A 14,593-nucleotide genomic window follows, 5' to 3' on the forward strand; every position below is an offset into this window, starting at 1 on the left:
TCTTCTTATGAAAAAGCTTCCGCACAGAAAGAGAAACCACCAGCAGTGTGAAGAGACAAAAAAATTTCACCTAGTGTTCCTCAGACAAAGGTCTACTGTCTAGAATCTAAAAAGAACTTAAAAAATCAGACCTCTCAAATTTAAAGACCCTATCCAAAAATGGGCATCTGAAATGAACAGACATTTCTCAGACAAAGAAGTAGAAATAGCAAAGAAACATATGAAAAAATGTTCAACATCACTGGTCATTCAAGAGATGCAAATGAAAACAATGCTGAGATTCCACCTCACCCCAGAAAGAATGGCTGCTATCATGAAATCAACCAATAACAAATGCTGGTAGGGCTGTGAGGAAAGAGGAACCCTGCTCCACTGCTGGTGGGAGTGTAGACTGGTGCAACCACTATGGAAATCAGTATGGAGATACCTCAAAAGAGCTAGGACTGGAAGTCCCATTTGACCCAGCTATTCCCCTGCTGGGGATCTTCCCCAAAGAATTAAAAGAATCATACCACAGTGAGGTATGTGCACCCATGTTCCTAGCAGCACAGTTTCTAATAGCTAAAACTTGGAAGCAGCCCAAATGCCCATCAACTGGAGACTGGATGAAGAAAATGTGGGGTTTTTTGTAAAATGGAGTACTACTCAGCCATCAAAAACAAGAAATTAGAGACATTTATAGCTAAGTGGATGCACATTGAAGTGATACTTGTAAGTGAAATAAATAGAACACACTTGCGTAAATACCAAATAGTTTGTCTGGTGTGAGAAACTGAAAGTGTGAAAAAGAACTAAAAGAATAGATAGTGTGAAATAGGAAGAAATAGGGCAAAGGGGAAGGGGAAGTGGGAGGGCTAGAGGAAAGGAAAGAAGGGAATGGAATGAATATGAGAAAATGAAAAAGATGGAAACAAAGTCTTCACAAATAGCGAGTAATGGAAGGCTTGAAGGGAGTGCAGGGGAATGGGGAAAAATAAGAACCAAGAGAGATCCTGTAAAGGTGCAAATTTCCAATGATGAATGTCATTATATTGTATACCTAAAATGTACCTATAAAATTAATTTTAAAAAGATTAACTTTTTGATTACAAAATTATTGTGTATACTTTCAAATAGTATGCTACAGTTTGGTTCTTGAAGGCCCCCCCAGTGGGCCATGTGTTAATGGCTTTGGGCCCCTGCTTTTTTTTCTTTCAAGAAAAGGGGGGAAATGTTTTATTAATGCATTTGGACAATAGTAATTGGCATGAACTTTGCAAGAAGAAAAGCCAGAAAAAAATGGATGAGTCAAAATAATCCTCATTCCTAGCATGCACATGTGTATAATTTTCAAACTTTCTTGACTTGCATTAACTCATTTTTTCTCCCAATAAGTTCTTTTGTTGTGTCTATTTTAGGATTTTTGTGTGTGACACAAATAATACACACACACATATATATTCATTATTGCAGATAATGAGAATATTAAGATGGGCAAAAAATGCAATAAACTTAGAGATACAGGGAGATTTCAGTATTAACTTTTGGCGTATAATAATTCATACATTTTGCTTTGCTTTATGTCATATATAAACCACCATATAAAGTATATATGCAACTTGTTATTTTCACTTTATAATATATGAGCATCTTCCCATACAAATGAATGAGAGTACTTATTTGATTTTTGAAATTAAGTCAAAAGATGAGATGTTAAGAAGAGTAATATGTAAATCAAAGCTATACTGAAGGATTGGAGTAAACTGATAACAAATATTTAGCAAGAAAATGAAGACAAAATATAGCATTGACAGCATTAATAACAGAAAATAAATGAATTCAGAGGGAAATGCATTAAATTGGTTAAAGACAGTTCTAAGAATGCCTGTGGTTAAAATTCAGGCCTTTTATCTCTTCCAAACACATTTCTGTTTCATTTTCCTGTTGTCATCTTCATCTTTAACACGCTTTCAATCTACATCCTCTTTAAAATCTTCAAGAGACTGAAACAGCCTCTATCTAAAATTCCCTTTTGCTTGCTTGTATTCAAATTCTCCATAGGGACATCTTTCCTTCCTCCTTGGTACACTGAACTTGGGCTTTCTTTTCATCTTTTTGCATGATGTTATCATTGTTTTTTGTGCGGGTGTTGAGTAGTTTCCTTCTTACCCTGTGATGTCTCATTTCTCATTTAATCCTTATGAGGAAGATATTCAATTATCCTCCTCAGTGATCTCAAAATGACTTACCCAAGGTCCCAACTAGTAATTTTCAGAGCCAGGACTTAGATTTAGATGACCTGATTCTGGAGATCATTTTTTTAGCCATGCTGCCTAAGGTGAGGCAGTAGCATAATCTTCACCTTTAAGAGTATCTTAGATATGGTCATGGATAAACAGAAGCCCAGCCAATCTGCAGGCCAGGCCAACAACCTACTGTGTTTACTCTGACCTTATCTACCTGGCACTTAATATAAAGCCTGCTTCTTGCTCTAAGGCACACCACAATCTAGTCAGCTTTGCCTTTTCTCAGGTTCCTACATATCACTTATAAAGTGAAAATTTAAGAAAAATAGCAACTTCTACGCCCATTTGCAATCTGTTGTACATCACCAAATCATTTATATTTGTGCTCTTCATAGGAAAAAAAAATAAGCCTTTTGGTAGCTACAGATGTGCTAGAGAAGGTCACCAATCATTGTGCCCATTGGTTTTGTTAATGCAATAAAAGTAAGTAAAGTTTATATTTGTCTCCTCATTTTTCAACATTTATCAGTTCTTTTGGAGCAGTAGATGTGGCTTAGCTGTTCAACACTTGAGCTCTGTGACTAGATGTATAATTTTAGCACCTAGAAAGAATATAGTTTTAGCAGTTCGAAGAGAAAATAATACCCTTGTAGAGATCCTGTGAAACTAGGAGGCAGGATGAAAATCTCCCTAGGAGCTTAGAAGAATTCATGCAGTTTCCACAAAACTAAACACTGTGAGTTATGAAAGTTTAGTGTGATGAAAGCTATTTTATATAATTAATTTAAAGGACCACTACCTATATAAAACCTATCTGTCATGCTCCCTTCAGCAGCACATATACTAAAAATAAAACCTATCTGTTGTTTTTTGCTGCAATGGAGAATAGCAACAATGATGACAAAGATAGCTTCAACAGACTCAGTGCTTCATGACCTGTGCTTTCTGCCTTACTTGCTCTTTCCCAGGTCTCTGTGGAGCTTGTTCCTCTGGCCATTCTGGCTTCTGCTTTGATGTTTCCTGCTCAGAGGTGATATTCAATCACTTCACACCACTGTGCCTTCTAATGTTAACAGTCCTTACCATACTGTTTTCTTATGTATTTGTTGTTTTGTTTGTTTCTCTCTTCCTCTAGGAGGATGTAAGTTTCCTCATGACAGCTTGTTGGATTTTCCATCTCTAGAACCCAAAACAGTACCTGACTTTTAAGTAGACACTCAAGAAATAAGCATTTGATGAATAACCAATTGGATGTTCTCATTTCATCTTTATCACAACACTCTGGCCTAAGCACTCTGACATTTCACAAAGGAAGAAACTAAATGGAAAAGTATTAAGTCATTTGCCCAAGTGGAGCTGGTGGGATGGGTGAATGAACATTGCCTTAACACACACATTACATTTAAAAGAAGTTAGAAAGGTTATCTCTTCAGTTTCTTCATCTCTAAGCATAAATGGCCTCAATTTTTGCTATAAAGATATTTTATCTTTCAGTTTTCTAGAGGAGATGCCTGGTGTCACTTTGTAATGTTTTAGTTTTAGTGTCTCAAAATCCTCACTGTCTTTCTAGTACCATTTTAAAAATTAAAAAGTTTCTTTATGCAAAAGCAATGAGTATTTACATAGCAAACAGGTAAGAAATGAAAATACTTTTAGTCCAGCACAATCTTGCCACACAGGTAACCACCAAAATATCTTGCTGGTAATCATCTCTAATAATATAAGGTAGATAAATATATGTTTTAATAGGTTGACTACATTACATCCTATTGCATTATATTTCACACGATATATTGTTTAGTTATTTTCATATCACTATTCATTTATATAATACTAAGTGTCTATGTTTTTTATTACATATAAGAAGACACCATAACTTACTAAATGAAAGGATTTTTCTCTTAATTTTTACTTTATTAGGATGTCATATTAAGCACCTCTCTTTTTCAATAGCAATACTGACATGTAATCTATATGCCATAAAATTCATCCATTTTAAGATTCTATTAGTTTTCATAATTTAAACAGTTACATAAACCTTATTATAATTCTGTTTTAGGTGACTTCTGGTGAAATTCTAATTCTCTTTTTAAAAGGGGGAAAAGTAGAATAAACTCTTTGTTTTAAAGATCTCACTGACTTAGAATTACTGGTAGGTCATAAAAATAGGCACCTTTTATGTACAAAAGATGAACTTGGCCAATCAAAGCATCTTGAACCTCATTTTATTTCCCTGTTGAAATGATAATACCCATGGTTTCACATGGGTAACTGTGGTCTGAAAATATTAAATGGAAAATTCCGGAAGTAAACAATTCATAAGTTTAAAATTGTGCACCATTCTGAGCACCATGAAGAAATGTCCCACCGACCCCTCTGTCCTGCTCAGATGTAACTCTTATTCTGGTTTCTGTCATATTTGTTGTGGTTTTGGCTTCTCTGTTTCTGCCTTTAGCCTTGTTAATGAATATAGCAAGGAAGTCTGAGTTGGAAGCAGATAAGGGATTGGCTATACCCAGCCACTAGGTAGCCTGTAGCCTTGTGCAGATGACTTAGATCTCATTTATCTTGTCATGTGTAAAATTGTGATAATAATTTTATAGGGTTATTATTAGTATCAAATGATTTGGGTATGTTAAATACTCAGCAAATACCTAACACTTGGTAAGCATTTAATAAATAATAGCGATTGTTGTAGTTTACAGAAAGTTTTAATATTTATGTAGTCATATGTATTTTTCCAACAGCCATAGGGGCTATGCCTAGGAATTACCTTAAAGCTGTATAAATAGTCACCTATATTTTCTTGCAGAAAATTCTAGAATTTCGATGATCTCATCTTTGTATTTTGTTCCATATTTTATGAAGTGAGGATCTGACTACATGTTTTCCATACATACAGGCTATACATATGCCTACTTAGATTTTCAAATATTTACTGAATAAATCATTCTTTGATCACAGATTTGAAATGCTACTTCTATCTTATACAAAATTCCCACACATATTTACTAATTTCCAGATTATTTCTTTTGTTTCATAGGTGTGAATATTCTGTTTTACTTTATTGTGGCTTTATAATTTAATATCTGATAGCTCATAATTAAATCTTCCAAAGTGTCTATGATATTCTTGTATATCAATATCTTTATATTAACTTTAATCTCAATAAATTGATAAATAATCCTGCATAGTATTAAATATATAGATTAATTTTATGAAGAGTATCTTTTACAGTACAATATTCCCATATGTGAGTACAGTGTATCTCTCTATTCATGTTCTTAAATAAAAGCACTTCAGTTAAACTGCATAGTTACCTTGACATTAACAGCGAATATTGCTTCTTAAGGCTCTTCCTAGGTATTTCAGATATTTGATAATTGTGAATGCTATTTCTTTGGCCATTTTCCCTAAATAGTTATTGTTTTTATATGGAAATTATTTTTATAAATTGTTAGTATAACCAGCCACATTATTGCACTTACCTTTGCTAAAATGTTAAGCTAATTTTATTGAAATTTTGAAGCGTCACATTATTTGCAAATCTAGTAATTCAGTCTCCTCATTTCTAATATTTATAACTCATTTTTCTTGTTGTATTACATTGGCCAGAACATTTAAAACACTATTGTGTAACGACAGAAATTCTTGTTTTTCTCTGTCTTTAATGATAATGTTCTTATCTACAATGGGAAGCCTCTTATGTTTCACTCCTGGGGGTAATACTGGGTTTATCCCCAATGTACCTGTCTTTAAATATATCTTTTCTTATAAGATAGAATCAATAGAAACAGAGAACAAAAGCTAATCATGTCTTTCTCCATCCTAACAATATTTTTCTTAGTGACTAACAGTTATTTCAGTGGAAAATTGTATGCACCCCTAAGTCTTCCAATAGTTAATTGTAAGAAAAAAATTATTTCATTTTGTTTTTGTTGTTGTTGTGGTTACCTTGGCAGAGGAAAGGCTGATGACATGCTGATCTTTTTCATTGGTCACAATCTCGGTGATGCTGAACATGTGTCCTACCAGTTTTCCCACAGGCTTGGTGCTGATGTAGGGGTGCCACAGCCGGAGAACTTTATCCTCTCCTGATGTGGAACACAGCCAAAGATTATTTTCTCAGTTGGCCAGAGTTTAAAGAAGACCTCATTCAATCCTATTCTTATATTTCTTCTAGACCACAACCAGTGTCTTCTGGCATGCGTTCTGTGATTGCCTTGCTAAGGGACTTGCCTGTTGAGATCTGCTGCTTCTTGTCCAGGCTGTTTTGTGATGATTGTAGTTATGCATACAAATATGAATTCTCATAAATATTTTATGAGTTCTTCTCTTGATTCAATACTACCTTACTCCTTCATGCATTAATGTATTATTTATACTTTATTTACTTCCAAAAAGTATTTAAGGCAGCTGTTCTTTAGATTTTACATTCTTAAATTATGCAAACATTATAATAATGAAAGAAATCAAGGGAATAGGAAAACTGTACAAAATTTCCACCACTGGAACAAATCAACCGTTTTCATTTTTCCATCTTCCCTTCAAACACATTTCCATAAGCACATATAAATTATGCATAAGTAATATCATACCATAGATTTAAAAAATTATTAAAATCACCATGCTACATGATAAAAGATTTAAACAGTATAGAATGGTATAATTTTTATTTAAAAAGTCTTCTTTCTCCCATGATTTCTAGTTTCACTCCACTCCTTATAGGAAATATCATTAACTTTTAAAGTATTAATGAAACCCGCTTTTAAATATATTTTTAACCCATTTTTTTGAGGTGGGGGTGTCACTCTCTTGCCCATGCTAGCCTTGAATGCCTGCACTCAAGCAATCCTCCTGTCTCAGCCTTTCAAGGATCTGGAACTATAGGTGTGCACCACATGCCGAGTTCCTATTAGTTTTTGTTTATGTTTATAGAAGACTACGGGCCCATGCTTTTATAATTATAATTTTAGTTGTAATTTCAGTTTCCTTTTTAAAATGTATTTTTATTTTAAATTTTACACATACTAATTGTACATATTTATGGGATATACTATGATATTTCAATACATGTATGCAATATGCCATGATCGGATCAGGCTAATTTTGTTTTGCTGTTTTTTAATTTTATTTTTTGAGACAAATGTAATCCATGGTGGCCTTGAACTTGCTCTGTTACCCAGGCTGGACTCAAACTTGTAATCCTCTTGCCTCAGCCTTCTGAGTGCTTGCATTATAGGTGTGTTCCACCGCACTGAGCTATACCTGCTAATTTTATCTACTTCCTCTGTGAACTATATGACCACATCCTTTGTGAGTGATCTGTCAGAATTCTAATAACATTAAAAATGAAAATTGAATCATAAATCTATGATCATGTGTGTACACACACATACACATACTCATGTGTGTATTCAGTTTTATGACAAAGCTTGGTTAATTGTTCCCCAAACCCAATATGCTGTTTCTGGGTATACAGCTAGACTATATTTCCCAGGATGCTTTGCAGTTAGATGTGGTCAAATTACTTTTTAGTCACTGAACTAAAAGAGTTTTAGATTGTACAGAACTGAAACAAAATTTCCACTGTGTTTGAGTCATTTACATTTTGGAGTTTATTTGTTACAACAGCCTGGATTACTTGAAGAAATGCATAGTCATAAACTATTTTTTTTTTTAAAAAGTAATCTAAACCATTTGTAATAGTGTATAAAATATGGAATATTTTAAAGATATTGTATTTTCTGTTTCACAAATGATGCATTAGATGTCATCCTGAAAGTTAAGTCATAAACATTATAGAATTTCAAGTGGGAGGGACACTAAAATTTGTATATCCTAGCTTTTAATAACACAAGAAATGAACAACCAAAGACTAAATGATTTTAACTAAATGATTTAATATAATTTAGTGATTTACATATGATTTGTTCAGAATGACATATCAGAAAATGGAATCTAGTTAAGAACACCGTTATTCATTCCTAACTAGTACCTTAATTATTACCAAGGAATTTTAGGCTGTTAAACAAAAAGATTGTATAACTTATAATCTAAGCTATGATTTATATGTAACCTAAGTTGTTAAGAGTCACAATTTACACATAAAAACCCTAAAATTCAATATAATCATTTTAGTTGATCTGGTACCATCCACGGGATCTGTTTGGTGATGTACATTAAGTTCTTTGTATAAGTAGACTAATCTATACTGAAAGAGCCAACCAAATATGGGGAGATAACTAGGTGACTTAACTGGATATTGAAAAACCAGACAAATGTGATAGATTTTTCTGTATTTCTATGTGTAGATGTTTCCATACTTCTGATTATTTTGTTTGGCCCCCAAAGAAAGGAACACAGTATTTTCTCTATCTTTTACTTTCTCTCTCAATCTATTTTCCAAGTCATAGTATGGCTAAGAATATCCTCATATCCTTTAAACTGAGTGTTCTGCCAATGTGCCCCCATACTTATCATCTTGTACTATTAATTTCTTGTTTGTCTGGATCTTCTTTGAGACTTTCAGTGGTTTGAAGGAAGAACTTTTTCTTGTTTAGTGTGGTAACTCTAGTGTGTAACCTATGGTGAGAATTCAACAAACACTTATTGAACAATTTCTGTCCCCTAATGTTGAGGTGGTGAATCACAGCTCACAGGTTTAATTTTTGAATGCCGAAAGAGGGGGAAACTATGCATCTCAACAAGAAAGGCATCTTTGTTGAATGTTCATCTAACTCCTTTGGAAAAGTCACCTGTTTTATTTCTGAGGTTGCCAGATTTGGAGATTAGAAACAGGCCGGGGGGAAAAAAAAGTACAACTGATTCTTAGTTTCCATTTCTCAAGCCACTGCTTGGGACTGAATTGTGTGCCCTCAAAATTCTTATGTTGACATCCCACTCAATGTGATAGTATTTGGAGATGAGGCCTTTGGGAGATAATTACGTGTAGATGGGGTTATGAGGGTGGGACAATTATGATAGGATTAGTGCCTGACAAAAATAGGAACCAGAGAGCTTGTTCCCTTCCCTGGCCATGTGAGAATACAGCAAGGAGAAGGCCACCTAGAAGCCAGGGGGACGGCTATTGCTAGGAACTGACCATGCTGACACCTTGCTCTTTGACTTCTAGTTTCCAGAATTACAAGAAAATGAATTTCTATTGTTTAAGCCCCTCAGTCAATGATATTTTGTTACAGCAGCTCAAACTGATTAGAATAGGAACCAAGATATCTTCAGGACTATAGTAAATATTTTCAGAACTGTAGTTAGGTAACTTAAATTTAAGACTTCATACTACCCTTATTAATAGCAAAAATAAAAATTTCTTGAGAAATTCCTATGCACTAGTTATGTTTTAGATGTTAACAATACAGAAAAATTGTACATATTGTCTTTGCCAAAGCCTACCTTTTTAGAACACTAAAACATATTCCTGTAGAATTAATTCCAAGATTTCCTCTCCAGTGCTGTCCCTAACTTCCCTTCCCAGACCCCAATGGAGTTAAGACTCCTTATGTGTTCACAGGATGTTTTCACCAGATTTCTTTTACAGCACAAATTCTATTAAGTTACAGTTGTTCATATCTGCTTATTGTTTATCTGGCGAGTTCTGTATTTCTCATTTGTGGCAATCCTTGACAAATGTGTTTGATTCATGTTGGCCAAGTAAATGAGTCACTTCCTAGAGCCACTCATGAAATAGTAACACATATTTTGAGTAAGTCTGTTTTGCTTTGAAACTTGCCTCTATCACTACTAGCTCTATGACCTTGAATAGGTTGCTTCACCTCACTATGTCTGAGTTGCATTATCTAGTGGGCTAAGTAAACTTTTGTCATAGTTTTATTTTGAGAATGGGATCACAGGCATAACTGAACAGTCCCCAGACTGTAAGCTGAACATTACTACTACTACAGTGCTACTATTACTGCTACTACTACTATAATAATAAGATAGTATTTTTATTTATATTATTATATAATAACATAAATACTATATAAATAGTATACTATATAAATATATAAATACTATATAATAGTATACTATATAAAGAATGTAAATAATATAATGCTATATTATTATTATAGTAGTTGTAGTACTGTAGTAGTAGTAGCAGTAGTAGTAGTAGCAGTACTATTAAGACCCTGCCTTATGCTACACATTCTACAAAATGTTTGGAGGACAGTAAGAAACTTTTGCACATATATATGAAGTATGCTGCCTGCTTTTGAATGTTTATAATCCAGTAATAGCATTAAGGCAAGCATGAAATATACAGAAGGAAAGAAAGTACTCATAGGAAGTATCAAATCTGAGGATGGGACTTCATAAGTAATATGCTTCATAAATGGTTAATTCCCTCTTTCTTTGTTATTTTCCATTTGTTTTCTTTTTTACTAAGCAGGATTTAGATAAAGCCACTCATCAGTTATAGGATTTTCTTTCTTTTAACAAGTGCTTATCTGAGTTGGTGAGTCACTTGATCCAAGTGCATCACTGCATATGAAATGAGCTGGCTCAGTTCACAGAGAAGAGAGAGAGAGAGAGAGAGAGAGAGAGAGAGAGAGAGAGAGAGAGAGAGAGAGATTACAGTGGTCTTGGAAGAGCAGAGGCTGAGACAAAGACAACTGACTCAACCTTAACTCTGCCAGCTAAGGCACTGCATGACTTGTGGAAAATTGTTTTCTTTATGGGGGCCTCAGTTTTCTCATCTTTAAAATTATGATCTTCCAACTCTTAAAAGTTTTACAATTTTTTGACCTGGAAAGAGATTACTACAGTGAGATTAGAGGGCAATCTAGCAATATTATGGGCAATGAGAATGTCTTCAAGTTTTTAGTTACATCTTCAAAATAGATAATTCCAATACTGCAGTATTTTGCCTGCATTTGCTTTTCACTGGCAATTGCCAAGAAGTTACTGGGGTATGCTCAGGACCCTGAACCTCAGTATTTGCTGAGACGTCTTCCACAGTGGGCATTATCACTCCTGGAAGATGAAGCTCGACTGTCCCCAGAAGGGAATCGATAGCTTGTACATCACATGAAGAAAAATACAGTAGAAGGCTTCCACCTGACAGATGTCCATGCCTCTTAAACTAAGGGCTTTGCTCACCTGCACTGTGAAGAAAACTCAGTCTTCCAGAAGCTCACTATTTAATAGCAGAGGCCATCCAGCTTTGCCTGTTTGAGTTTTTATAGAGTCTGTGTGGTGGTTTCTCAAAACCAGAATGAGCAGAAGGGACATTACACCAAGCTCTCAATGCCTACAGTATGTCATCTGTATTACTGTTGTTATGCTTGTCCTCATCACCTATTGACTCACACTCTGTATTATAGCTACCTATAGACTTATCTTATTTGTACCATCAGACTTCAAATTTGTGATAGAGTAACTAATGTTCAACTTGGAATGTCCAGCTGAACTGAATCAACATTATTACTATAATAAAATAATCCTATAAATTGTGTGTCCTGTATTAAGCCTATTTCCCTTGCAAACCCTGACTACAATAGAATTCTTGAAGGTTAGAAATATAATCTGATATGTTTAAGGTTAATAGAGCCTAGTTAATAGTGTTGTATAGAAAACAGTTGTTGAATGAAACATAAAAAAATCCCTGCAGAGGGGCTGGGCGGGGATTTAGCTCAGTGGTTTCGCCGCCTGCTGCGCAAGTGCAAGGACCCGAGTTCGATCCCTGGTACCAAAAAAATAAAAATAAAAATAAAAATGCCTGCAGAGCTCCCAAGTTATCTTGAATGGTAGATAATTATTCTTATACACTGATCCTTTCAAGTAAGCAGTTTAATTCTTAAAATAATTAGTGGAGACAGTACTGAGTAAAATGTTCTTGATGATCACCAAAGTAATGTTCAAAAAACATGCAAGTTTTTTGGCAAATATCCTGTCCTTTTTTTCCTCCCCTGCCAAAGCTGCTTTTTCAGGCTCATTAAATGTTCCTGGACATTTAACCCATTCAAGTATGCCTAGCAAAGCAGTTTTTATTGTATATTTTGTGTCACCAGCTGGTACATACTGTGCATTTGGCAATGTGCTTGACTGAGTCGCCAATCAACAAGAGTATTCTCCTGGGAAAAATGTGTTTTCAGTTATTGAGAATTTGCATTTTCTACTAATAGAGGCTCCATTACTGTGACAAGTTAATAAATTATGCATGGTGAAAAGTATTAGTAGCTTGTTAGTCATACTGCTAAATGTATGATTGCTTTCATGAAAACTAGAAAACCTACAATTAATAAGATTTCAATGCTGTAGGTTAGAATTTTATAATATAATGAACCCTGAGGTAAATGAGTCAAATGACTTAATCCATAACGCTGAAATAATTTAAATCCAAGAACTTTACAAAATACATTTTTTCCAAAAAATGATTAAAATACCAAGATTCAAAAGTATATTAAAACTAGTATTCTTTCTGGTGTGAGAAACTGAAAGTGTAAATAAGGATCAAAATGTAGAATAGGTCATGTGAAATAGGAAGATAAGGCCCAAAGGGAAAGGGGAAGGAAAAGGAATAAATACGAGAAAACAAAAACTGGTATTCTTAAAGTTTTACTTTGTTTTGTTTTGTCCAAAGGAGCTGGCTAAGATTAATATGACAGCATCATGTGACAATCATTTTAGAAATCAAACCTCACTCTGGCCATATATGTAAGTACTGCTTTTCCATAGGTTTTGTGTGAGTGATTTGGGTTGAAGTAGAGTGGAAGGCTAACATTTTTACCTAACTGAAGGTGTGCAGTGGTGTGTGGACAGATCATTGCTGTGGGCGTTGGTATAGCTCTAAACCTGAATGTCCCCCAAGGGCCCATGTGTTTAAAGGATTGGTCTCCAGTGTGTGGTGCTGCTGGGTGGGGGTGGAGTCTTTAAAGGGTGGGCTCTGCCCTGTTTGGGGAAAGTTAGGTCATTGGTGAGAATGTTCTTGGAGGTGATACTGGAACCCTGCTCCTTCGTGTGTCTCTGTCTTTGCTTTCTGGCTGCTGTGAAGTGAACAGCCCTCCCACGCCATGTGCTCCCATCTCGATGGACTGCGCTACCACAGGGCCAAAGAAACAGAAATGAGTCAAGATAAGCCTTTCTTTCTCATAAATTGATTATCTCAGGTATTTCATCACAGTAATGGAAAACTGTTACAGCCATGTTCGGTGTTTTATCTCCACCATTCTATGCATCCTTCTCTCATCTCCTGGAGCACCCACTACCTTCTTCTGACATGTAGTCCAGGGCAGGGAATCTTGCCATTTCTATTGCAAATGGTGAGCCAAGAAAATCATCAACCCTGGAAGAGTCCATGGGGATCAAGCATGCTGACATGGGCATCTCATTTCTTTCCTTAAAACATCTAACATTTGTTCCTATGTGTGTTCGAGACCTCAGTGGGGAGTTTTTTAGATGCTCATGGTACAGCTTAGAAACATGGATTCCTGTTTGTTCTCAGAATCATCACCACTAAGTTTCAGGAAACTTGCTCACAGTCTAACTCATGACTCCCAGGTAATAACTTTGCAGACTTAATTCTAAATGCTTTCCTTTTTTTTTTCTTGATCTTCTTCATTGAACTTTTAAAGTCTGCCACCATTAGTGCTTTGCTCTTCTGAGCGTACAAAGCTCTGACTTTGTATATGTTGACTAAAATGAATTAGCAAACTGAGTTCCAGATCTTGCAAAAGACCTTTTTACTTTATTTTCCTATGACCAAGCAGTTCTTTGAAAACCGTAATCATAAGGTCAGAGTCATCTTGAAGTGCATGCAGTCCCTCATTTTAGCAGATAAGGAAAATAAGCAACAGGGAGAATTAAAATGATTGTTAAAAATTACACAGCTTATTAGTCAGGCTATGACTAAACCTAGTTCTTCGGGCTTCTAGTACATTGTTTTTATTTGTTTTGCTGTCTAGTAGATTCTTATGTTATTTTCATTACACATTTGAACCAAAAGGTATTGTCAAGTATTATAGAAGGGCCAAAGCTGAGTACAAATTTAAATATAAACTTTGCACAGTGTTCTTGGAAAAAAATCAGCTTTATATTTTCAAGGGAAATGACCTATCTGTGAAGCAGGAGCGTAGCAGTCTTTATCCTCAGCAATACAGGGACTTCAGGGGTCAGGCAGCTTACTCTAGATGGGAAAACAAGCATTGCCTAGTGTATGTGTTTGGGGATAAGGAATTTAAAGAACTCTTATCTGGACGGGGCATGTATCACTTGCTCATTTAAAACCTCATTTCTTTCAATAGTGTTTTTGTTCTAAATTCTTGCCAAGTGGTACATTTATTGATTTTTTAAAAATAAATGTTCTTGTTTTTAAAAAGCTTTTTTGCTCATTCTGTATTTAGATTTGT

At 34.9% G+C, this 14,593-nt stretch overlaps 1 protein-coding gene and 1 pseudogene across 1 annotated transcript in view; both read right to left on the reverse strand.

Annotated features, from left to right (window-relative positions):
- Wdr64 (WD repeat domain 64) overlaps positions 1-14,593 on the reverse strand; it is a 146,137-nt gene that overhangs the window by 84,325 nt on the left and 47,219 nt on the right. Inside the window, exon 10 of the mRNA XM_004853474.3 lies at positions 6,180-6,319. Within this exon, the coding sequence (XP_004853531.1) occupies positions 6,180-6,319 (140 nt within the window). The remainder of the gene's footprint in view (positions 1-6,179; positions 6,320-14,593) is intronic.
- Positions 1,950-3,158, reverse strand: LOC110350916 (transcription elongation factor A protein-like 7; annotated as a pseudogene).

The sequence above is a fragment of the Heterocephalus glaber genome, unplaced genomic scaffold (assembly GCF_053883595.1).
Source record: "Heterocephalus glaber isolate CG9 unplaced genomic scaffold, H.glaber_assembly_v1.0 deba00001600, whole genome shotgun sequence".
In the NCBI taxonomy this organism is placed as follows: domain Eukaryota; kingdom Metazoa; phylum Chordata; class Mammalia; order Rodentia; family Bathyergidae; genus Heterocephalus; species Heterocephalus glaber.